Source organism: Rhipicephalus microplus, chromosome 5 (genome assembly GCF_043290135.1).
Source record: "Rhipicephalus microplus isolate Deutch F79 chromosome 5, USDA_Rmic, whole genome shotgun sequence".
Lineage (NCBI taxonomy): Eukaryota > Metazoa > Arthropoda > Arachnida > Ixodida > Ixodidae > Rhipicephalus > Rhipicephalus microplus.
The window spans coordinates 184,193,505-184,219,119 of NC_134704.1; the positions used below are offsets into that span (position 1 = coordinate 184,193,505).

Genomic DNA, 25,615 nt, shown 5'->3' on the forward strand with positions numbered 1-25,615 from the left:
GGTGAACCATGATGAGCTCCATTAGCGAAGAATGTGGGTCATTTGTCGGCTGACTTGCATATATAACTCAAGCGTGTAGACCATCCAACTGCTTATTTAGCTTTATTGTCGTGTCGAGAACTTCAAGTATTTCGGTCTTGGTGACGTCACTATCAATGCTGTCGATATACCGAAAGGCTCGAAGAGTACCACGGAATTGTTTTATTCAATTATGTTGACGAGTATTTGCGGCGCTGCCGCGTTTGACATTGTTCATCGTGATGGCATTCTAAACTCCATGTACGTGTTTCACTGAAATGCAATATATATATCAGAGGCGCTTAGGGGCTCTTCAACAGTTAGCCTTCATGCATTTACAGTTCAGAAAACCAGACATTAGCAGCTCAGTTACCCCTAAAGAACTCTTATACGGTGTTCACTTTTGCACGTTACATCAGCATTTGTTGCTCCTGTCGTGACTCGGGGTGCTGAGTCGTATCCCACCGCTGATCACCAGTTGTTGTGATCCCGGGGGGCTGTGGTAGCGTGGTGTAGCTTCGGATTGAGGAAACGAGCGCTTACAAGATGGGGATACGAAAAACAAACAAGGTTTATGGCACTATTTACAAATATTTACAGCATGAGGTTAAGAGTTCACAAACCACGAGCGTGGTGGTTAAACCTTTTCTTGGTTCAGAGCAACGTCCCGCACTCGGCGGCGTCCTTATAAGCCCTGTCGGGCTCCTCCTTCTTGCCGGGAACACCAATCACACACACACACAACAGGTGAAAGGTACGAGCAGACACGGCGCACGTGAACATCCAATTTCGAGTCAAGATCACTGCACTTAAAGGTGGCGCCAGAGAGGCTCTTGCTCGTCGTGTATGTCGCTGGTCGAGGGGTCCCAAGCTTCGGACAGCAGACATCAAACGGTCCGCCAATCTGTCCGCTCAATTAGCAGGGCACTTTGAGGCGGCGGTCGCCTTTTCTTCAAAGGAATACGCTGTCTTTGTTGTCCCCTCTGGAACGGCTTACAGCTTCGTGGCGACCTGACGTCTCATCCGCCGGCTAGCCGGGACAATACCTGGCGGGCATAGGCATTCGGCGAGTCGGCGACTTGTTTGACGATTAAAAGAGCGCCGCTCCCCCGTCAGCTCTCGACGCTGTTTCCAAGAAAACTGCGGTTCCAGGTGTGGGAACGCTGCCCGGCTACGCTCTCAGCGACAGCATGGCGCCTATCGATGGCGGTCATAACAGCTTCCCCCTCGCCAGATGAGTCACGGAGGGCAGCGGTCAACACTGCTGCTCGCAGGGACGACGAAAAGGTCAGTAGTTGAATGCCAGGAACTGGCCTTCGCTTGTGGCATGGTCCGGGTGATTGCCGAATCTTCGACAGCATCTCTGATACTCGACCACCTGTACAAGCAAGCACTCGGCCCCCTTCGATCAAACCAAGCCAAAAGAGGGATGGAAACCAATTTTCATTTCCTAGCTTTAACAAAAGCTCACACTCAAAACTCTCAGGACTCACTTGAGCTGAAAAACCGGACGTGCTACCTTACAAATTTACATAAGATGCACGAAAAAAACTAAAATATCAATTTTGATACAGAAAGAGCACCCCAGAATGGCTTAGAAAGAGCGGCTGAGCGCGTCAGCGTTTCCATTCAATTTGCCCTTTATTTACCTAATGTCAAAATGATATTTTTGAAGAATCAAGCTCCGCCTCACAAGGCGACGGTTCTTCGATGTCATGGTTTGCAGCCAAGAGACAATGGCCTGTATCTACTTTAAATTTAGCCCTCCCCTGAGATAACACTGCCACTGATGAATGCTCTACACAATGCAGGCGCACTCCTTTCCTGAAGCGCAGTACGTTATCTCACGAGAGCCCAAATTCTGGCTCAAGTAGAACGCATCATACTCGTCGCCACTGTCGTCGAGACATATAACGGCAGCCTCCTTCTTTTTGTCGCTGACTACTTACACGGCTCTGTCCCGCTGAGAGCATCGGTCCGGAACTCGAATTCAGCGAGCGCTAAGATTGTTCCAACGTCAGTCTTTGTTTACGTCCGCCCATAATTGTCTACCACTGAGACATTAAACTCACCAGCCTCCCGCAACCTTAACCTAAGCTGTGACCAAATGGTCTACCTCACGGTTAGGGAAAGCTTGAGGATCTGCTCATGATCACTAGATCAATCATTCTTCAACAAAAGTAACAAACACTGCCTTCTAGCAGGTTAGTTCGGTTAGTTACCTGCCTTTGCTAACACCTTTGATTAAAAAACAAAACACTGAGTTCTTTTGAGCGCTTTCAATTATTCTCATTCTTACGGCGCTGCAAAATTCATGGCACTACTAACCAAAAGCTTAATCGTTTACAGTTTGTCTAAATTCATTCAAACGTTACGTTGTAACACACCGTGTACAACACAAAAGTAAACCTAGGTGCAATAGTCCTTAAAGCACCTCCCAACAATGGCTTAGGTTTTATGCTAAAACAGTGCACTAGAATGTTCTCAATACTACTAGTGCGTAACGACAACTCTACCGTGTCGCGCCAAACTTAATCAATTTATGAAATTATTCGGCCTATGGTAACTTCTTCTCCAAATGCTAATTCACGACAAATCCACATGACAGTGAAGGCATACGAAATTACTCTCAGCCTTTGAAAATACTAGAAAAATAACAATTTTCCAGTTTTTACCTTCGGTACATATTAGCCCTAATGATTAAAGCAAATCGATGTTAACTTTCAGCCTTCGGTTCGGCGGTTTCCCTTCTGAAAAATTTACACCGCATTACGTTACTTACAAAATTAAAAGTACTGAAATTACACCTACAAAGTAAAACTAAGTAACCATACGAAATAAGCATGTGTTACTCAATCTGACCACCCCCTTTTCTCTTGGTTCCTTTAATCGTACACGATGGGGTCGCTGTCCCGGCTGTTTTCCAGCAGGCCTGAGGCTACTAAATGCACAAACTCTAAGCAGTGCACTGCCGTCACGCCTCATTTTCCACTTTGGCCTGTTCCCCTCAGGAATTTGAAAGTGACGCCAGTAGCTCGGAGGGAGCCTGTGCCATTTTCTCTTTGTATTCACCCCTGCGCGGTATTTAGCCACTCTGTCCTTTCGACTTTGACCCTTCGGGCAAGGCCGCTTTCCCGAAGTCGTCGAACTGAACCGCGCCTTTCCTTGGGGTGACGCACCTTCTTTTCCCCCTCCAAATCTGGCTCGCCGCTTCGGTCTTCCTGAACGCCACCATTGACGTTTCCTTAAACGGATTAGTGGCCTACCCTTTCTTTGTTGGGACGGAGTGGGGCCCGACCTAGGCTTGCGCAGTGACGAACGCCTCCGCTTCTTCCTTTTTCTGCGATGTTCGCAAATCACCTCGATAATAGGGCTGCACTGCTGAAGCATGGCGTTCTTGCTCTCATCAGCCACTGCGCTAACCATGCCTACTTTTGACAATGTCCAAAGGTCCTCTTGAGGCATGAAGAAGGTTTCCAGCCTCTTACTGGGCCCATCAGGGCTGCTGGCACCCTCCTCATCCACGCAAGGAGCGTCTTTCGACATCGTCCCTACCTCGAGACCGGCCAAGGCCTCGTTCTCTGCATGCTCTACATCGATGCCTTCGAGAATACGCGGGCCTTTCTCTGGCGCGATATCTGTTTCAAGCGCTTTACCAGGCGCCTCAACTTCCGGCGCTTTGCGACGCGCCTCGCTTTCAGACTCCGGTGCGAGTCTTTCTTTCTTTTTGCTAATAGAAGTTCCAAATCTTCTGATTAGCTCTGCTTTCACAACTTCGTAGTTGTTCGCGTGCTGCTCACTGAGTCGCGCAACAACATCCGCTGCCTCGCAGGGCAGAACCGTGCGTAGCCTCTGAGACCAGGTGTCTCGCTCACACTTAAGTTGACTACACTTTCGTTCAAAGAGTCTAAGATACAGGCCCATATCCCATGATACCTCATATGGCTGCATGTACCTAGACATCTCGAACTCTGCCTCATTGTCGAGAAGAAGTACTCCTCGCTGGGGTCCCAACCTCATACTCAACTCATAATCTTGATTGAAAAACTTTCTCTTGAGGCCTAGTTTTTCGTGTTCACTCTTTCCTTCCATCTGAGCTGCTCTTAGTTTTCTTTCGATGATGAGGTCCCATTCTTCACTTAGTTCCTCATCATCAGCCCCCAAATCATTAATCGCTTGAATGATTATGGGTTTTCGTGCCAAACCCTTTGTATCGATCCCCAATTCCTCACACAACAGCAACAAGTCTGACTTCTGCAGCTCCCGTAAGTCCATGATCGTACTGAGTGCTCGCTACTTCCAAAATAACTTTCCGAAACGGCGAAACTGAGTCTTTCGGCAAAGTTAACTACCAGTTCTAAAATTTAACCCTCTTTTAGAACCTGGTTCACTCAAAGGAAAAGCCAAGCACTCACCCATACGTGATCCGTGTCTCGAGCCAGCTGCTTCTCCTGGGCCGACTGTTGTTGTCACTTGTAGCTTCGAATCCCTCCGATGCCAACCAGTTGTCGTGACTCGGGGTGCTGAGTCGTATCCCACCGCTGATCACCAGTTGTTGTGATCCCGGGGGGCTGTGGTAGCGTGGTGTAGCTTCGGATTGAGGAAACGAGCGCTTACAAGATGGGGATACGAAAAACAAACAAGGTTTATGGCACTATTTACAAATATTTACAGCATGAGGTTAAGAGTTCACAAACCACGAGCGTGGTGGTTAAACCTTTTCTTGGTTCAGAGCAACGTCCCGCACTCGGCGGCGTCCTTATAAGCCCTGTCGGGCTCCTCCTTCTTGCCGGGAACACCAATCACACACACACACAACAGGTGAAAGGTACGAGCAGACACGGCGCACGTGAACATCCAATTTCGAGTCAAGATCACTGCACTTAAAGGTGGCGCCAGAGAGGCTCTTGCTCGTCGTGTATGTCGCTGGTCGAGGGGTCCCAAGCTTCGGACAGCAGACATCAAACGGTCCGCCAATCTGTCCGCTCAATTAGCAGGGCACTTTGAGGCGGCGGTCGCCTTTTCTTCAAAGGAATACGCTGTCTTTGTTGTCCCCTCTGGAACGGCTTACAGCTTCGTGGCGACCTGACGTCTCATCCGCCGGCTAGCCGGGACAATACCTGGCGGGCATAGGCATTCGGCGAGTCGGCGACTTGTTTGACGATTAAAAGAGCGCCGCTCCCCCGTCAGCTCTCGACGCTGTTTCCAAGAAAACTGCGGTTCCAGGTGTGGGAACGCTGCCCGGCTACGCTCTCAGCGACAGCATGGCGCCTATCGATGGCGGTCATAACACTCCCCCCATAGATCCGTATTACGAGGCCAAGTGTTAGTCAACTCACGTACCCCTTTACAAGTTGCCATTTCATACGCACTTAGACTGACGTAACCTTGAGCTCTCTTGATGATGATGATGATGATGATGGTGCTCCTTGGATGATTCTCTGTGGTCACTCTCCTCAATCATCATCATCATCAGGAGCCTGACTACGCCAACTACAGGCCAAAGGCCTCTCCCAACATCCGCCAATCAACCCGGTCTTGTGCTTTACGTTGCCACGTTATACTCGCCAACTTTTTATTCTCATTGGCCCACCTAACTCTCTGTCTCCCCTTAGTACGTTTGTCTTCTATGAGTTTGATTGATTGATATGTGGGGTTTAACGTCCCCAAACCACCATATGATTATGAGAGACGCCGTAGCGGAGAGCTACAGAAACTTAGACCACCTGGGGTTCTTTAAGATGCACCCAAATGTGAGAACACGGGCCTACAACATTTGCGCCTCCATCGAAAATGCAGCCGCCGCCGCCGTGATTTGAACCCGCGACCTGCGGGTCAGCAGCCGAATACCTTAGCCACTAGACCACCGCGGCGGGGCTGCCTTCTATGAGAATCCAGTCAGTTAACCTTAACGACCGCCGGTAATCCTGCCTACGTCATACATGTCCGGCTGAGGTCCATTTCTTTTTCTTGATTTCAACTATGATACTATGTTATACTTACCCTACTGAAACGTTCCGTAAGATGCGGAGACCTCACATACGGAATTATTGGAATATGGAAGACGTATGATGCGGACTCCGCATAAGACGTATGATGCGGGCTCCGCATAAGACGTATGATGCGGGCTCCGCATAAGACGTATGATGCGGGCTCCGCATCTTATGGAAAGACATATCATGCGGAAATTGCTGAAATGTGTGCATGTTACGTCTGAATCTAGTGCAAAGCAATATAATGTGTAAATTGAATAGACGTCCACATCTTGAGTACATGCAATACTGTGTACAAATCACAATATTTCTTAAATGTGCATGATGAGGGATTGAATCATCGGCATCTAGCTTACTAATTGTTGTGATGCAGAAGCAAAATTACCTTTTAAATAAAATACATTACAAAACTACTAAATTAACATGCTAGCGATCATAAATGGTGGTTACATTGCAACACATTAATACAGTGTTCTATGCAAGACTTAAAGAACTTATAAAGTTATTATTATCAATAGAGAAGCATTAATATACACATCAGTCCTGCTACAATCAATATGTTTTTTTATTTGTCTGTATGCTCCAGCTGTGAATAGTGACATTGCAGTTTGATCGTACACAAATGAGGTGACTGCACCGCAATTTCACGAGCTCCACCTAAGCCACAGGATGGTGGCACAATGTAACAGCAATTTTAGAACGAAATGTTTAAACATAAATAATAATCATAGCACTGTGAAAGTGTGGCGCTGTGTTCATCTCATGAATGCCTTGTGGAGATCGGCGAAATGCTGCTTGAGGCTCCGACACCACTGTAAATTTCGAAGGTCACTGCGATAGAACTTATGTGTCCTTCATAGGCACCTGGAAATGAAAATAATTGGCACAAATAATGTTAGAGACACATGTTAGCACAATAGTTTACATGCACAAGAAATATAACACACAGAATGAAACTGAAAATTTAAGGCACACAATCCTTCGTTATGCATATGTGAATAATAGAAGGAATGAGTGTATAAATTAGTTCTGCCACATCGAAAAAAAAACAGCATGCTTATCACAGTGAAAATAACTAGGTTGTCACGATTAGATAATCGATTCTTATGTCCTTATGAAATTATGATTTAAACGCTTCCTGCACAGTAAAACTTTAGGAACTGCAAGTGAAAGCTCTCAGTGTTCATTTAATAGTGTGTTCATGTACATCTGCTGCCTTTATACTATACAGTTTGTGCACAAAACTGGCATCTTGAACAATTTTGAGAGTTAAACCGAAGCAACTTATGAAGGTTAAAATCACCATGAAAGCAAGCAGGACAAGGCAGGTGCCATTAAAAATCTGTGCAAGCCAGATAACTATAACCGAACTGCACACATATAAGGGAGCAAGAGTAACAGTAATTCGGCTGCTGACCCGCATGTCGCGGTATCAAACCCCGGCTCCATTTCCGAAGGAGGCAGAAATGCTGTAGGCACGTGTGCTCAGATTTGGGTGTACGTTAAAGAACCCCAAGTGGTTGAAGTTTCCAGTGCCCTCTACTACGGTGTCTCTCATAATCATATAGTGGTTTTCGGACGTTAAACCCCACATATAAATCAAGAATAACATAAATAAACTGCCAACAGAAAAGTTGGTTGCATGTGCTATCTGTAAGTGCTTACACCTTACTACATACAGCATGCTCATTCCATTTTAAATACCGATATTGAAAATAACTGCTCTATTAGGAATGTAAAAGGTAAGGTAGAACTGAACGACTCTACAAAAAGTGACCCTATTATGACATCACGTTTTCTTATAACAAAATTGACTAAGACTCCCAAATATCATTATGCAAGGAAAAAATCTTCAAAAGAACAATCAAGTTCGAAGTCATAATTATTTATATGTCTCCTATGACTATAACCAAGAAATCGACCTTAACATGGCTAATGTTAGTTTTTAAGGCCTATGTTCACTAGACAATGAACTATACCACAAAAAGCACAGCGTTCAGGCAAAGCACCACACAAAAAAAGAAAGCAGTCCTTTTTGTTATTACCTACAATGCCTTTAAAATGGTATTTTTACCTCTACTTTCCGCTTTTTATCTAAATAACTGGTGTGAAACAAGTTAGCTGAAAATGCACTGTGCCTCCAAAACCTGTTGGTTGAATCTGAATTTTAAAAAAATGGTGAAGCTTGCACTAAATTAGGCTCCACAAGCCTTGGAACAGTGAGACTACATGACTCTTAGGACTACTTTAGTTACTTGTGTTTTGTTTCTGGGCCTAAGCATAAAGACAAGGGCTTAACTGAATTGCTGCTAACAAACAAATGCTTTCCAAATTGCCCGAGCGTCAAAGGATGCTCAGCCATTTGTTGTTTTTTGCACTGGGCTATTCTACACCAAACATACAAACCATACTGCCTGGCGACCATCACAGTTGTATAGTTTAAAAAATGATGGTAATTTACTCTTCTGAAAATAGTTATTTGCAGAAATGTTTTGAAAAGAAAAGAGTAGTGGTCACGTGGGTACCTTCAGAATTTCGCAGAATGTCGTGCGGGTGTTATTTGTGAGAAAAATTTCAAAGTACCGCTTTTTCTTGCCACATCAAATTTGATCTACATATTAAGTAAAGATGCTTCTTAAAGTATTTGAAGTCAAGTAACATTAGTGCAATTTTTCTGCTACATAGACTTTGAAGAATTCAGCCAAACTGTTTATCGTTTGCATTTCTTGTATGGCAATACTGCATTGTGTATGAATATTTGAGCCACAAATACTCACTGCACAGAAGTTATATTTTACAAAAAAAAATAATGTTAGGTCCAGATTACAAATATCACTATATAATCGTTTTTTTCCACATTGAGATGCAATTTGAGCTGTGTGTTTGTCTAATTGAAAATTACTTTTATATGTAAGTTGAAAGCAAATAAACAGTTCTTGTTACATGGCAAGTGTTATCATTACAATTTTTGTTTAAATGAGGAAAATGATTTCTGAAGTCTCCTATTGAGGGCTATGGCGAAATTCGGAACGGAAGCTGTCGTACATCAAATGCAGAAAACAGCCATCATAAGAAAACTTCAAAAATTCATTTCTACTTTAAGACAAAGTGTAATCATATAACTTGCCATATAAAGAGAACTACTTCCTTGCTTTTGATGTGGCGAAAAAATTGCACTAATATTACTGAGCTTCATGCACTACACACAAGCACCTTTACTTAATACCAAGACGAAATTTGGTGTAGAAGAGGCAGTATTTTTGAAACACTTTACTTTTTACAAACAACACCCAGACGACATCCTGGGAAGTCCAGAAGGCACCAACGTGGCCTAATATTTTGTTCTCTGCGATATACTTTAGCATTTTGCTGTTTTCAGAAAAATACAGTAAATGAGCACAATATTTTTTTTTTCAAAACACATTCAGGACGGTTGGCAAAATGGCTGGGATGTTTGATGCGTAATTGCCTCACTGCCAGCATTTATTCTTCCGAAGCTCAAGCTATCACCTCTCTGTTACTGCCTCCCTCACATACAATGCCTGCATAGGAAAGAAAAAGAAAGGCAGGTCCGACCAAGTTCACAAGGCAAGATATTTTCATGTTGGATAAATTCATTACCATAAACAGCAGCAAAATAACATTCATTTTGAGTAGTCCAAGACACAAGCTATATACCAGCATACTAAGAGCCAAGCACAAACTTTTCAATTGAACATGTGTGGTGATAGACAGGAAGCACTTATAGCAAAGCTGATCAGTATGTAATTAACTAAATGAAGTACAATGCACTGTTCAATCCAACACCACATAGGCATCTTTGCTATAGCAAAGCCATGTGTCATTGATTCATGCACTAGATGGGACAATGCAAATGTAACAAAAAAGGTGAAAAAATAAAACAAGGGAAAAAAAGATGAAAAGTGGGGATGCAAAGTAGGAGCAGTGTAGCACTACTTTTACTTTGCATTCCCCTTTTCTTTCTTCTTTTTTTCTTCTTTTCTATCATTTATCTTTTCTTTGCTTCCCTTACCCCCAACCTCCAACAGGAGAACACTTTGTATCAGCGCAACCTAACTTGAAAAGAAGCAAGGGCTGCACTCTTCTGCGTTATAGGTTTTTTTTTTTTCAGACAAACATTTCCAACAGGCACACACGCCTATACCAATAGATGATGTCATTACTGACCCCATTTAAACTAACACGCCAAGGATGACAAGGTGACTTCTAAAAATAGGTCCTCCTATCGCAACATCGGCCAGCCTGTCTGAAGCACTTCTACTGTTCACCCTGATTACCCCACTAGATGTTTCCATCTGTCGACTCACATCTTCATTTTGGATAACACTAAGACGAGCTTACATTGATGAATACGCACGAAAGTTTAGTGATGTATCATGTATCAGATTAAGCAACTCTGTTAAAAAATTATTGATAGCTTGCTTCCAGGCTTTTTATACTGTAGCCTGAAACTTCGTAATGTCTTCTATGCACATGAACCAGATTGACAACGTAATGCACAACATGCTTAAGAATACTGCGAGGAATAAGATAACGACAAAACGACCAGCCACCCAAAATTTTCGCTGTACATGTTTATAAAATGTTCATGTACCCCAAACGAGGTGCTTATGATACAAGCCGAAAAAACCTACAAGTAGGGCCTTGGAGTCTTCTGGAAGTAGACGTGTTGCATTTTTTCTGTAGAGGGCTTTACACCCATAAGTGAGGAACAAAACTCCTGTATAATGAAGAATGTTGGCAGCTATCAGTTATAGAAAAACCTAATGCAGCTAATCTTCCCCGACACATCTGTACATTTAGAGAGGTGACGTAGCTTCTGTGATTCTGGCAGTAACTCCAACAGGACCAGTGCGAAAATTGGCACTACTTGGCTAGACAAATGTCCAAACATGCCTGCCCGACTCCCTCTAGCCATCCTGGCTGAATCTGACACATGATTTCTTAACTGCTGGCTGGACAAAAACAAAACCACTGAAGCACTCACAATACACAGCGTGAAGTTCCTCTGGAGTGGTCAACTTCGTCTTCTGCGATGAAAGAGCAGCACAGTGTACTGATAAGGCACTCCTTGCAATGGTTTTCAATGCCACACAGTGACCTTGCTGTTCCTGTCGAAGAGAGCTTCGGGAGCTTGGAGGGTGCTTGCTCTTTTCTGGGGGCTGCTGCCGCTCCTCGTTTTCTGCTCAAGGTCAACCTGCATAAAGTTGCAGACGAGGCTTTAAGAGTTGTATATAATGATATACAAATTTTCGCTGAACACACATTTCCTCGTGGCACACTGAGGAATTTCTTATAAAACTTAAGGCCTCGCATATGCAAACATTTACAATCGATCCGAAGATGCACTCGACTCTAAAGAAGCAAGTTTGTTATGTAGTGTATATAAAGAAAGGTCATTCAGCACAACCACAACTACAGTTGCACACGAAAACGACATTTTACACGATCCTGTTTATTTACATGGTCCATTTTATTTTATTTACAAGGTCCATTTTACACGATCCTGTTTTACACGATCTGGTCTGCATGAACTCTTGAACCGGGCACCATATAGGTTGAAAGACACACACAGACTTTGAGACAAACCTAGTTTCCCGTGGAGCATCCTCTTGCACTATAACAACACATCTCAATCTAGTTAGTTGGTCAGAACGAGGTGAAAACAGCTCGCACTTGAAAAGCACGGGCAGAAGGAATGACGCCTGCACCCTGTGCTTTCTGTACATTCTCGTTGAGGGTGCAGTTTTCACCTTATCCTTATGCAATTTTGCATTTATAACATTGTTCATTGTATAATCTTTGTGGCGTTAAAGTGTGTGATACCGTCATGTGTATCCCATGTAATTTATAAAAATAGAATACAAGATAGCTTGATTCAAAAATAACAAAGTGCATCCAGCGCCATGTCCTGTAGCCATTCTTTGGGCAAGTGGCAGAATGATTTATTCTTCAAAACATATCTTACTTGTAACCACTACAAGAGCTAACTCGTACACTGGCACATTCTGTTTGCCTCTTCAGATTATAAGCTACCTTTTTTACACCAGAAAATCTTCAAGAAGAATAGAAGTGTTGTAATTGTGAAGAAAGAAAAGCAGAAGGAAAAAAAGATATTGATTGATTTGTGGGGTTTAACGTCCCAAAACCACCATATGATTATGAGAGATGCCGTAGTGGAGGGCTCCGGAAATTTTGAACACCTGGGGTTCTTTAACGTGCACCCAAATCTGAGTACACGGGCCTACAACATTTCCGCCTCCATCGGAAATGCAGTTGCCACAGCCAGGATTCGAATCCGCGACCTGCGGGTCAGCAGCCGAGTACCTTAGCCACTAGACCACCGTGGCGGGGCAGGAAAAAAAAAAAAAGATAACCTGCCCTGTACAGGGACCGAGCCTGCGAACTTCGAATAACATGTCCGATGCTCTATCAACTGAGCTACCATGGCGGCTATCCCTCTTCCATTTTGTACGGTATATATGTGCATTTATACATGGAAGAGTCAGTCAGCGCTGCCTGTTACCATTATGGCGAGTGTGGGACACCTTTTTTTTGCCTACTGGCAATTACATTACGATTGCAATTACGTTACGATTACTTCCAATATCCCTATACTTCTTTGGCAGCATTATGCATCTGTCCATTCTCAGAAAATCTGCTAGTCACAGGAGGAGGCAATAGTTCGCCCTCCCACCTAAATGCATGTACTTGAATACATGCACAACTGATCAAAAAAAAAAAAAAACAAGTCACACACCGCTAAGATTACCGAGATTCACTGTTTCAGATTCATGAGTAAAGGTAAGAACTATAAATTTAAGGGTTTGTTGTCTTTGTTGAACACATTATAATGAGAACTAGCAGACAATGATGCCAAACAAACTATAGGTGATGTTATCAAAAATTGTGAAAAGAAAAGTGAACGAAAACATAACTTGGCGGCAAGTTACTAATGGGTTGACATTTTTTGACAATTGAATTGACATTACTTTTTATAACATCCCTATATTTTCCTGAGTAATGTTGTCGGGTAATTCTAATTATTAGAGTGGTGAGTAGGCTGACAAAGAAAGTATATGGCATTGATACTTCTTTTGAACAACTAAAAGTTTGAGGAACTTAGAAGAGTGGAAGCTACTTTGAGTAGACCCGAATATTTAGTTGGAGCGAAAAAAAAAAATGTACACACATTTTTACTAGGCTTTTTAACCTATTTTGAGACATAAAAGTGTATGCTGCCAGTAATGTTAAGTACCATTACTTTTGTCACACTATGCACTGTAGCAGGTGTAGTTAGAGTGGTGATAGTGAAGGATTAATCAAGCACGCCACGAACTGCGTTCACATCAATGGTCGCGTATTTTAAAAATAAACCTGGTGTATAGTAAAAAAAATTTTAGAGCATTTATGATTTTATCCAGATCAAGTTAAACCGACTGGGTAAGCAAACCATTTGCATAAAATCAAAAGGCATAAAGTGATTCATGTATTATAACTATGTGAACAATTTCAGCAATGCAGGGCAAAGTGACAACAGTTCTATTAAAAACTCCTCTCATTATAACATGCATGAAAAGCACCACACCAGAATATTTTATAGTGCATGTAATATCGAGACTACTAGACTGTCTATTGACCTTTTAGAAGAAGGGTATCTCCTTCACATTCAAGGGGCAATCACTTAGCCTTTTCCTGAGCATTTCTGTGAATATTTCCTGAATTTCAGATATCATTAGGATTGATTTAGAGTAAACAGATTTTGCTTACACATTGAAACCTAGTTCTGTATGTAACTGCAATTATGGGTGCCAAACCATCTCCAATTAATTTTTAACATTTCACTTATTTTTTAACTACAGCAGCACAACTAGCTGTGGGTGCCCAAAAAGTAGCAAGAAACAATACCTTTACCTCTTTGAGTTTTTTGGAAGTGTTCAGCTTCTCAGTGCTCACCTTACAACATTTTTTTTAAATACGTGTTTGTATGCCCACTGCTCTTGCTCCTTGTACAGTGAGGAGGAGCACATGGCAAGAAGAGACAAGAAAGAAGCATAGCGAAAAAAAGCGAAATAAGCGAGGACCTCTTTTATATCGTACAATGTGTGTAACATTACTATTGCGACCACATATAGACAAATTATCACGGCTATGTATCCATTGTAGAGTCATACACAGCTGCAACACCACGACTAAATTTCAACCTTGTGTTGGTTTAGGATCCCTTCATAGTGGCAAGCTAATGATATCTGCATTTGTTTGGCACATACTAAGATGCAGTGAAATGTGATATGGTAATCTCATTTAGAATGCACGTCATGTGGCTTCATTGTATATGTGGCCACAAGTAACTCTGGTTGCAAAGCAATATGGCAGAGCCTAAACAGACGTCACCGACCACTCCAATCTGAACTTGCCTTTGCTACTTGCCCATTATCATCCCAGCAAAAAATGATTAATTGAATCTGCTACAAATAAGTGCTAGCTTATGCTAAGAACCAAGTATGAAGGGTGTTTTGTCATTATTGAGATCAGTTATTTGTTCAAGAACACTTGCTGTCAAACACAAATACATTGCTGTTGAAGCATCAAGACTCAAATATAAAGCAAAAAGAAGTGTCTCTTTAAAAATTACAGGCCACAAGGCAAGATAAATATTTGATATACTTGGGATGTAAAGAACGCACAAGAGGTGCTGCCATATTATACTTTTCCTTGTGTTGAAACCTGCTTGCTTTACTCACCCAACACATCTGTAAAGATGCCGTGAAAACACCAAGGAGCTGATGCAGCAAGGTTGAACACATGTCCAGGGATTCCACCATTCCTAAGCAGCCCTACAGCCTCCACAGTCCTGCAACTATTTGTAAGATAAATATAGTTCTACCCAAAGTTCTTGGTTTACAGACACACATGCAAGACGCATAACCACTCTATAGGAAGTTTGCATGATAATGCGCTGGGTAGCAAAACGGATGCCAATATCAAGTATCCCGGCCTGCCGCTTCTTTCTTTCCGTTCCTAATTAATCAATCCATGGTTATTAAATGTTCCCCCAATGTGAAGTGTGCTGGCAGTCCGGTGAAGAATTGCAATGTATTTAGAACACAGTCCAATTCATGGCAAGTAAGCATGCAATAGCGTTTTGTCAGCTCTTCGAGAAAAGAGCATGAAGTTTAGCTAAAACCCATGTTTTTTATAAACACCATTCAATTTGATATAAAAGTTGTGAGCATTATGTAAAGGAACACGGATTCATGTTTAATCAATGATTTCTTATAATGTACTGATATGAATGCAACTAACTGAATATGAAACGATCAATTTTGCTCGAGAATTTAGAGTTATGAACACTATCGCACTTGCCTGCTGCATCTTGTCCAAAACAGCGGCAAGATAGGCTAGTTGTGTAGGTGAGTAGTAATGAGCAGTGCAAAGTAACAACAAGAAACACCAGTAACAACAGTATGCGGCAAGCACAGACTGCCAACTGTATACATTATTACACAAAAGTTTGCCTGAATATCAGTCAGACAACTTGTGCAAATGAAGGTCCAGTTGGGCATGAACAAGTTACGAAATCAACAATGCCTGCTTTCACTAACAGGACCCTCATTCACATAAAGTATGCAGCGATAGGCCCCTACCGAGGTACGTCACAGCATGATGTCACTGGCACATGTAAAAGGTGTGGCTGGAAAAACACTCCCGCTGGTGGCTCAGCCCGGTACAGTCGTGCAGTGTTTGGGGCAAGTTTTAATTTTTCAAAGCTTACACTTCACGTTACAATGTCGACATTAGCTGTAGTATGTGTCAGCAAACATCCAGCTGTGTGGTAAACTGTGTGGTAAAATATTTGCCACGCTGTCTGTTTATCTTGAAGAAGTGAACACACGTGGTGGCCTGTGCGAGCAACAGCGGCATAGTCTTCAAAAATGTGCACTGTTGATTGCGGCATGTAGTGTGCATTGAAAGGTATTGAGAATATCGGTTCAACTGAGAATATTGAGTGTGGTGTGTGCAGTGTCAATAACAATGTGTCTTGTTTGCGAAGACTAGCACTCATGGCAGGGACCGGTCGATGAAAAAACTTGATTCGACATTTTAGTCAAGGTAAATATGCACTTGACGTGACCATCTGCGAGTGGGTACATCTCGGTGTTTGCGCTGTGTGCAGAAAAAAATTGCAAGGTCACCGGGCTGGAAGATACCATTTGCTGAAGCTGCATGTATGAATCGCCCCGACGAGTACGCAAGCTCAATAAAGGTATAACTCGTTTTATCGAAGGCCTCATATTTCTTCATGTAATAAGCAGAGATTCTTGTTTCACATATACTCAGTACCTTTACCGCTCGATATTCATGAAGTGACAATGCAAACAACAAGTTTGTGTGTTAGGTCCTAAGGGAGCAATGTAAATATGCAAATAAGTTGTAGGTGTCAGATGCAGCGATGTAACTGCACAAAAGATTACGTATATATTAGGCTACCGGTTTAGAATCGCATACATCTCGGTGGTCTATCAGGAACGTCACAAACAACTTCCTTGCCAACCAGCCCTTGCACAGAGGGAGGGAATGGCTGGCACGGTGCTCGAAGTGACGTCACACTATTTGCAAACATAGAGAGGTTTCTTACTTAGGCAACATTTTGCACAATATATTTTTTAGATGCAAGACTGTACTCATCCACATTGATCATACTGATGTCTTTTGTTGTTACTTTGTGCTGTGAGTTACTAGGCATTTAGTCACCATGATCTTTAAAAGCTAATTTCAGTGTTCTCTCTCATATTGCTGACTACTTTGTTGTTGCATAAATTGGGCAAAAAAGCAACACAGAAAGGCTGTCACAATAAATACACCAACATGGGTATTCTCCTGCAAACAAAAGTCGGCACTGGTCCTGTCATTACCCGTCTTCCTTCTCTCTTTGCCTTGTTTGTGCTGAAACAGCCAAACACCTGATGAGTTAGATGAGAAATATTAATGCATCAAAACTATAAGTGCTTGCATCAGCAACTACACAACAGCGTGATAACCGCACCCCTGCCACACAGCAGTGAAACATATTTTGAACATGCTGGCAGTGTATTATTTTATAAAAAGCAACTCTGGCAGATTACAAAATCTCACATTGTGCATGCAAGTTTTCTTCAAAGTCAGGCGTACAATGTAGGTGCTGGCCGGTACATTATTAGTTACAAGCAAAGGCGTCTTGCAGGTACACATGCAGATTGCACGAACACCTCTCTCTCTCTACACTAGGCACACACATTTTATCTTTCAACAAGCACACGCCACTGTTTAGGGGCATAATAACGCTCTACCGAGAACGTATGCTAATCAACCCACTTAGGCGGTTGGCTAGGTGAATCGAGCCAAGTTACAAATTGTATCACCCGCGAACGTAAACAAAATGCTGCTTTGCATGAAATGGCACTGCAGGCTTCGTTTAATCAACAACGTAGCAAGCGCAGTGTGCGTCTTCCTCACTACATTGCACATATGAAAAAATCGATCACCATACACATGCACGTTGCCGCAGTTGTCTCGAATTAGCTCCAGTAAGGCCGCGCCGATGCGCCATGGCTCTGCTGGCGTTAGCGTTGTCAAAGCGAATCGGCAACCGCACTCGCAAAGGCGCGTAAGGTTGCCGTTTCGCGACACCTGGTTCGAGTGCAGCAACACACACTTGCACTGAGTGGCATACTTGGTCTACATAAAAAAGTGTCCCCCTTACCTTTAGTTTCTTTCACACTGTCCTGAGGGAAGCGACCACAGGCGTCAGCCGTCACCTCGGAGTCCTTCGAGCGCCCGCCCAACCCACCGATTCCTTGGACGACTCGCACTTGATCCGCACTCGGACAACCGCGGGAATAGGGCGCAATCTTAGCACATCACACGAACGAGGAACGGCGCTTCCTTGCGTAAATTTAACATTTCGTGCTCTCGTGTGTAGCAGCGCGAACACATGAGACACGCACCGAAACGGCATGCTCAAAGAAACAAAGAAGACAAACAACATGTGGCTTCAGCTGTGAATGGATTTGACTTGGATAGCTGTGTGAGAAAAATAAAAAAAAAAAAAACATCTGTCGCTGCTATGAACTGAAAAAAAAATGTATGTTATCTGGCAAAATAACTTTAAAAGTGATAAACCGTTATTCAAAAACCAAGTTACAACTTATGAATATTTTCGCAGGTCTTTGTTTTGTTTTTGTTCTAGCAGACGACAGCCCCCTACTGCTTCTACGACAGACGTAGTGCGGTTTCACGTTCGGTGCGTGTCGCCGACGCAAAGCTCTACAGTAGTGATATCAGAGTTATCAATTCTCAATGAATCATAGGATGGCTACAAAGCAGTAACATTTTGACATAGTGCAGTACGCAATCTTTCAAGGTATGACATTTCTTTGCTCTGAAGCAAATCGAAGCAAGCCGGCCGGCGCAATCAGCTGATGTCGCCGCTACGCGAGGCATGGTCGTGCGCAATAGCGTCGCGCCCCGCGCTCGATTTGTCATCAAGCGATAGAGCTACTAAGTGGAATACAGCTAGATGCAGGGATTAATGGCATATCACTCTAATTCCCTGTGGTGGCCGACTCAATCGCAAGAGAGCCCCGGGAAACAACCTTCAACTGCTCAAGCTTGTGTGTGGGTGTAAAAATACTTGTTTTCATCCGCGGCGGTGCAGTAATCTATAGTTGAAAGACATGCGAAAAGCATGTGACGTATATACAATCCCAAAACATATGCACACAACAATAAATACGATCGCATATCGTACATAAATATACCAACGCATAGCGTGTAAAAAGCAAATTTATATACATAACTTAAACACCTGGCTACGTTCAGCGCGATTAGCTTAGCAAGCTAACGCACTCAGTTCACGTACGCGAGCACAACTAAGTGACTTAGGTTCGAGTCCCGCGAAGTTTAATTTTTTTTTTGTTTTTTTTTTCAACATTTTTATTGTACTGCTATCTTTTCTAATGCCTTAGGTTCTAAAACAATATAAAAGCAATATTGCATTCAAGTACGTATGTGGGACTGTGTTTTTTGCGCAACAGTTATTATGATTTTTATTTTCATTATTAATTTTTTTATTTATTTCATAATATAACAAAATTAAGGACTAAGGGGAACAATGGGTCTGATTGATTGTGAAGGGACTCGAGAAGTGAGAAAACTCAAACCAAAAAATTTATTTGAGAAAAAACTGAGCATTTCACAGCCGGACCAGTTTCTTCAAGGGTAGGCCCTAGGTATGCGCGAGACTTGCTATATGACTCATCTCAAGCTGTGGCAGTTGAGGGAAGGCAATATCACCGAGAAGCAGTTCCAAAATATATTTCGGTTGATGTTTTTTGATTCCTCCAAAATAAGGGCTGCACAATTGTGATCGAGCCAAACCAAGAATTGCGGGCACGAAGTCATCAGACAGAAAATGAATAATGTTGATTGTTTGAAAAATTGCCCTTAATAAAAGGAAGAATTATGGAGTGCTACGTAGCTTAACTCGCCGTAGGAATTTTATGTATACATATAGATAGTTTAAAATGAACAATGTTGCACACACAGACATTGGTTAAATTTCTTTGCAGCACAGTTGAAGCATCTATGTAGAACTGAAGCATCAAGAGAAGCTCATGCGTCCTCACTTTATTGCGCTTTACATAGCTTGTATGCGTCCATGCAGCCATGATATGATATATATTAAAGCATTTGTTTAACCTATAATCTTCTTATTCATTAAAGCTGGCCCATAAGTCGTGTCTTATGTAGCACTACAATTGAAGCGTAATCTGCATGGTGGTCTGAAACAATGCTTTTGAAAATCTCAAAACGACCCAGCTCTATACACGACCATCCGTGCATCAGTGATAAGCACCATTATGTGTTTGTACATATCAGTTGTGATCTCATATTTAATTATTTTTCTGACCACTTCTTCTGCCCCTACCTCGTTTCTGTCGTGAAGCTGTGGCAAGTTGTGTATAGCTGTATTTATATTGTAGGAGCATATACTATCAATAAAAAATTATTTTTAGGCTACATGCAATTAGTTTTCATAGATTTTCATTTCTATTGTCGGTGCTCAGGAGAGCTAAGCTCATGGCCGATATTTTAAAACGACATTTCTCTTTGCCAGTGTTAATGAGAACAGTTTCATTATTATTGACAAGTTCATTACATTGAATTTAGTTCTCATTATTATTGTTTCTACCAAAAAACGAGCCCTTGAAGTTATGCTTTTTTTGCTTGATTTGTTTTCGTGTCACAGCATGCAAGTAAAATGACAGTTATTGTCATTCCTTGTGAATCACACATTTTCCGTGTGACAGACTTTAGCACCTGGTCATCTACAGAAGTGTTATTCATTCTGGAAAAGGGCGAACAGCGGTGACTGACAACACAGACTAGGCTGCGTTATTCTTTTGTACTATATATGTCACTGTGCATTCATTTATAACTTTATAGAGCTCGGATTTCCTGCTTAAAATGTGACAACTGTAGAGTTTCCACATTTTTGCAACAATCCACATGCCTTTCATACACTATTGCACATTTTCGGAAGCACCTTACAAAATCTGTATATTTCCGTAAGACCTTACATTCTGCATTTTCCTTATGAAAGCTTCTGTACACTCCATACACTTTCCTTATCCTTCCATCATGAACTCTCCGTATGCTCCATAAGTTTCCTTATCTTTCCTTATCCTTCCATATACTCCATAAAAAGCTTTCCATATATGCCATACATTTTCCTTATCTTTCCGTATACTCCATAAAAAGCTTTCCGTATACGCCATACAATTTCCTTATCCTTCCTTATACTCCATAAGAAGCTTTCCGTAAATGCCATACAACTTCCGTATATTTCCATAAAACTCCATATGTTTTCCGTATGTAGCATAAGGAAATGTTACGGAGTCCATATATTTTCCGTAAGATTTCATACGGAACGTTTCAGTAGGGTAGCCCCGATTTGTTCCCTGACTCACTCTGTTATCTTCTTGTCTATAACATTGCACCCATCATTCGCCTATCCATCGCTCGCTGCGTAGTCCTCAATTTAGGTTGAGCCCTCTTTGTAAGCCTCTAGGTTTCTGCTCCGTAGGTAAGTACTGGCAAGATGCATGTGTTATATACGTTCCTCTTGAGAGATAGCGGCAATGTACCAGTAATGATTCGAGAGAGCTTGCCAAATGTGCTCCACCCCATTTTTATTCTTCAAGTTACTCCAATCTCGTGGTTCAGCTCCACGGTTATCACCTGTCCTAAGCAGACATATTCCTTAACAACTTCCAGCGCCTCTCCACGTATCACAAAGTGCTGTTCTCTGCCGAGATTGCAGCACATTACTTTAGTTTTGTGTATATGAATTTTCAGACCGACTTTTCTGCTTTGCGTGTCCAATTCAATAATCATGAACTGGGATTCATCCCCTGAGTTACTCATCAAGGCAATGTCATCAGCGAATTTCAGGTTACTAACGTACTCTCCATTAACTCCTATTCCTAACTCTTCCCAGCCTAGTATCTTGAATACCTCCTGTAAACACGCAGCGAATAGCATTGGAGAGATCGTGCCTCCCTGCCTTACTACGTTCATTATTTGGATTCTTTCGCTTACTTTATGGAGAACAATGGTGGCTGTGGATCCTCTGTACATTTCTCCAGTATGTTTATGTAGGGTTCTTCGATGCCCTGATTTTGTAGGGCCTGCATTACTGCTGATGTCTCGACTTAGTCAAACGCCTTTTCGTAATCTATAAAAGCTATGTAGAGGGGTTGGTTGTATTCAGTGGATTTCTCTATTACTTAATTGATAGTATGAATATGGTATATTGTGGAGTAGCCGGTACAAAAAACTGCTTGGTCCTTTGGTTGATCGAACTCTAATATTGTCTTGATACTATTAGCCTTTATTTTTGTAAATAGTTTGTAGAAAATGGAGAGCAGGCTGATAAGCCTGTAATTTTTAAAGTCTTCGACGTTTTCTTTCTATTGAATTAAGATGATGTTGGCGTTCTTCCAAGATTTTGGTACCCTTCCCGTCAAGAGACATTTTGTATATAAGGTAGCTAATTTTTCAAACCCAATTTCTCTGCCATCTTTCTGGAGGACCGTTGTTACTCTTTCCTCACCAGCGGCTTCGCCTCCTTGCATTCCTTCTAGAGATTTCCTTACTTCCCCTGTCGTTACTGGTTGGATATTGAATTTTCCTGAAGTATTATAGTTTCTCCCAATACCAGCCTGGTTTTTTTGACTTCAGTACAGTTCTCTGTAGAACTCTTCCGCTACGTAGACTATCCTATTCATATTGGTTATGACATTGCCTTCCTGCTTCTCAATGCATACATTCGACGTTTGCCTGTGCACAAGTCTGCCTTCACAGATTTTAGGCTTCTGCCACCTTTTGCAGCCTGTTCAATTCTTTTCATGTTATACCATCTGATGTCGGCTACTTTACACCTACTGATTAACTTCGAAAGCTCGACTAGCTCTATTTTGTCAGTTGCATTTGAGGCTTCCAACGTTTGTCATCTCTTAATAAGATTTTTTGTCTCCTGAGATAGTTTGTCAGTTTCCGGTCTTTTGACTGAAGCTCCAACTTCAATTGCACACTATTTGATGGTATAGTAATACTATTGTTCATTGTGTCAACGCTAACGTCGGTTATCTAATTTAGTGCCTCGAATCGATTCTGAAGCAAAGCTCCGAGTTTCTGTATTTTTCCTCCTATAGCTAGTTCATTAATTGACTTCCTGCGTATCATTTTCTGTCTTTGATTTTTTAAATCTAGATGTATACGAAGTCTAACCATTCTGCGGTCACTGCATCTACTTTTGCCAACTACTTCTACATCCTGCATAATGCCTGAGTATGCATCCACAATAAAGTTCATTTCATTTTTAGTTTTGCCATGAGTACTTCGCCACGTCCACTTACGGTTAGCTCGTATTTAGAAGAAGGAATTCATAATCCATAACTTATTGTGCTCTGTGAACTCTACTAATTACTCTCCTTTGAAATTTCTAAAGCCGATGCCATATTCCCCCACTGCATGGTCTCCGACCTGTATCTTGCCTACATTGTCATTAAAGTCATCCAAAAGAGCAGTATTCTGTATTTTTACTTTATTAATGACTGACTGTACGTCTTCATAACGTTCAGCCAAGTGATCATCATGGCTCGATGTAGGCTCGTAGACCTGTACCACCTTCATGTTGTACCTTTTGTTGAACTTAATTATGATAATTGCCACCCTCTCACTGATGCTACAGCATTCTTGTATGTTGCCAGCGATATTCTTGTGTATGAGAAACCCCACCCCTAGTTCTTTTCTGTCAACTAATCCACGGTAGCATAGGACGTGTCCATTCTTCACCACTGTGTAAGGCTCACGTGTCCTTCTGATTTCGCTGAGCCCTATTACATCTTACTCAACACCCTCTAATTCGTCGGATAGCACAGCTAGACCAGCCTCACTAGATAGTGTTCTTGTGTTGAAAGTAGCCAATTTCAGACTATCATGGCGGCCTTTCAGTGCCCAGGGATTCTTAGCACCCTCTGCCGCATCACAGGTCTCACCGTCGCCTTGGACAGTTGGTTCGCAGCTGCTGGGACTGATGGCCAAGGGTTAATTGCTGTGTTCATGGGAGGTTAAGCCAAGGTACTGCACCAGGGTGGCCAATCCTGCTTTGATGAGAAAGTGCATTACCAGCAGAAGGTCACCAGTGTGGCCGCACTTTAGACATTCCTATTTTTTTCTTCTTTTTCAACGATTTCTTCCTCACACATTTTAAGTAGATATACGATTGGGAATAGTTCGACATCTCTATTCGAACCGAATTTCGTCATGCCATGCTCGGCTGCTGCGCTATCTCCAAGTTGATGGTCTGTTGCCCTTTATTAGAAATGTAGAAAACCACCTCACCACCTATAAGCTTCTTACTTCACCTGGCTCGTAGCTCGCCTCACCTTTCTTTTTCCTAGTCGTCTGAAAATCTAATTTTTATATTAAAAAAAAGCACCCTGTGTGGTTTACAACTTCTAACCTTGCGAGCTTGTGCCGAATCAGTGCCTTAATGACCTTTCTATCCACGCGTTTGTTTTCTCCTAATTTCTTCCTGTCACGCTTTATTGACATTGTGGGTTTCAAAGTGTCCGCAATGTTGGAGTTTCGCTGATTTCGAGTGGTCGCACTCCTACTTTGATGTTTTCTGTAATCTGACGAGTTGCACGCACCTGTCTTCCGACTCATCGGCTACTTCCATGTGATTCTTACGTTGAGCGTATACGTCGCGGGCGGTTGGAGTGTTTGAAAACGAAACGAGAACGATTTCTAGCTTCTAAAGAATAGACAGGCGTTGCCTGCAAGGCTGTATGTTATTTTTCTGACGATTTGGAATAGTAAATAAAAGACACTCTGGTAAACAGATATTACAGAAGACAGTGGCCCTCAGAAGGGAGTCAGCTATACGTATCAGTAGTTACGTCAATGGTTAGCCTGTTACCATACAATAAAGAAGAAAAGGTAAGCAGCAAATTATTTTTAGTTCTAGAAAGTCGCGAAAGAAAAAAAAAGTTCGTGAAAAAGCAATGTCGTGTTCGCATCACTCACCACATAGCGTCAACTTCAATTCCTAGACTCCGAGGGCTCTTGGCACACACTATCGCACACAACATTAAGTCCACGCGACCACTCTCCTCAATACCAAATATATATCTTCCGTGCCTTTTTTTTCTTTATGTTGCGACCAACAAGTAATACAAAAAAGAAAAAATACACGCCGGCGAAATTCAATCCACCAGAACAGTTTCGTTGCATTCGTGGACAGCGCGACAAGTGGCACGAAAGAAATTTTCTCAAAGCTTTTAATTTAGAAACATGCAGCTTTTGAGTTTCTGCAGTGAATACTCTATGAAGAAACTGTGCGAATACGGGACTTCTGGTCTTTTGCGTGTCGAAACCGCAATCTCATTGCCAAGCACGGTGTAGAAGATAGAGTGCACAAGAAATTTTGATTCTCTGGTGTTCTTTGACATGTACCTAAATCGGAGTACGCGGGCCTTTAGCATTGCGCCTGTATTGGTATGCGACCGCTATGAGCCCCATGTTTTCTTGCTCAATGAAAAATACAGTACTGCGAACGTACGGACGAAATGGTGACGCGAGATTCGGTTGACGTTTTGCCTGCTCGGCACGCACGTGTACTGACATGTTTTACAACACAGTTACAGTAATTACAGTAATAAACTGTGCATCTACCATTCACTTCAACAACACCCTCAATGACGACACTATTTCTCTCGCTCTAGGGGAGAAGTATAAGCGAGCGTTGATAAGTGGCATCGAAGCGAAGTGTCTAAACTGATGGTTGATAGCAGCGAGAAAAACAGTGTCGTCACTGAGGGTGCTGTAGGAGTAAATGGTAGATGCACTGAGTGATGCATCGGTTTCGGTTTCTCGAGGTAAATGAGGCTCATTGCATCACTCCGTGGTGATCACCAGTGGCCGCTTTTAAAAATTTCCAAAGCAGCTATGGACTGTTGGTAGGAAGAGCTTGA

General features: G+C 42.3%; 2 protein-coding genes and 1 long non-coding RNA gene across 10 annotated transcripts in view; 1 reads left to right on the forward strand and 2 right to left on the reverse strand.

The window, feature by feature from the left end:
- On the reverse strand, positions 1–24,284 carry LOC142818056 (uncharacterized). 6 transcript variants are annotated; one of them, XM_075896287.1, is made up of 4 exons: positions 17,776–24,284; positions 14,777–14,886; positions 11,020–11,229; positions 1–6,875 (listed from the first exon to the last, which is right to left on the reverse strand). In XM_075896287.1, the coding sequence occupies exon 4, from the start codon at positions 4,291–4,293 to the stop codon at positions 2,839–2,841; it is 1,455 nt and encodes a 484-aa protein (XP_075752402.1). In that variant the 5' UTR covers positions 4,294–6,875; positions 11,020–11,229; positions 14,777–14,886; positions 17,776–24,284; the 3' UTR covers positions 1–2,838. The 6 variants fall into 6 exon arrangements, 4 of the variants coding, with proteins under 4 accessions (XP_075752402.1, XP_075752401.1, XP_075752400.1 ...); XM_075896286.1 differs by having other exon boundaries at positions 14,777–14,892; XR_012895525.1 differs by having other exon boundaries at positions 6,553–6,875; positions 17,776–24,275.
- LOC142818057 (uncharacterized) overlaps positions 1–25,615 on the forward strand; it is a 427,592-nt gene that overhangs the window by 158,855 nt on the left and 243,122 nt on the right. The gene's annotated exons all lie outside the window — the stretch shown is intronic.
- The window catches only part of LOC119174065 (protein 5NUC), a 442,987-nt gene that overhangs the window by 120,662 nt on the left and 296,710 nt on the right, over positions 1–25,615 (reverse strand). The gene's annotated exons all lie outside the window — the stretch shown is intronic.

Excerpts from the sequence above, each read along its gene's own strand:
- LOC142818056 (XM_075896287.1), bottom strand. The coding sequence starts at position 4,293 with ATGGACTTACGGGAGCTGCAGAAGTCAGACTTGTTGCTGTTGTGTGAG.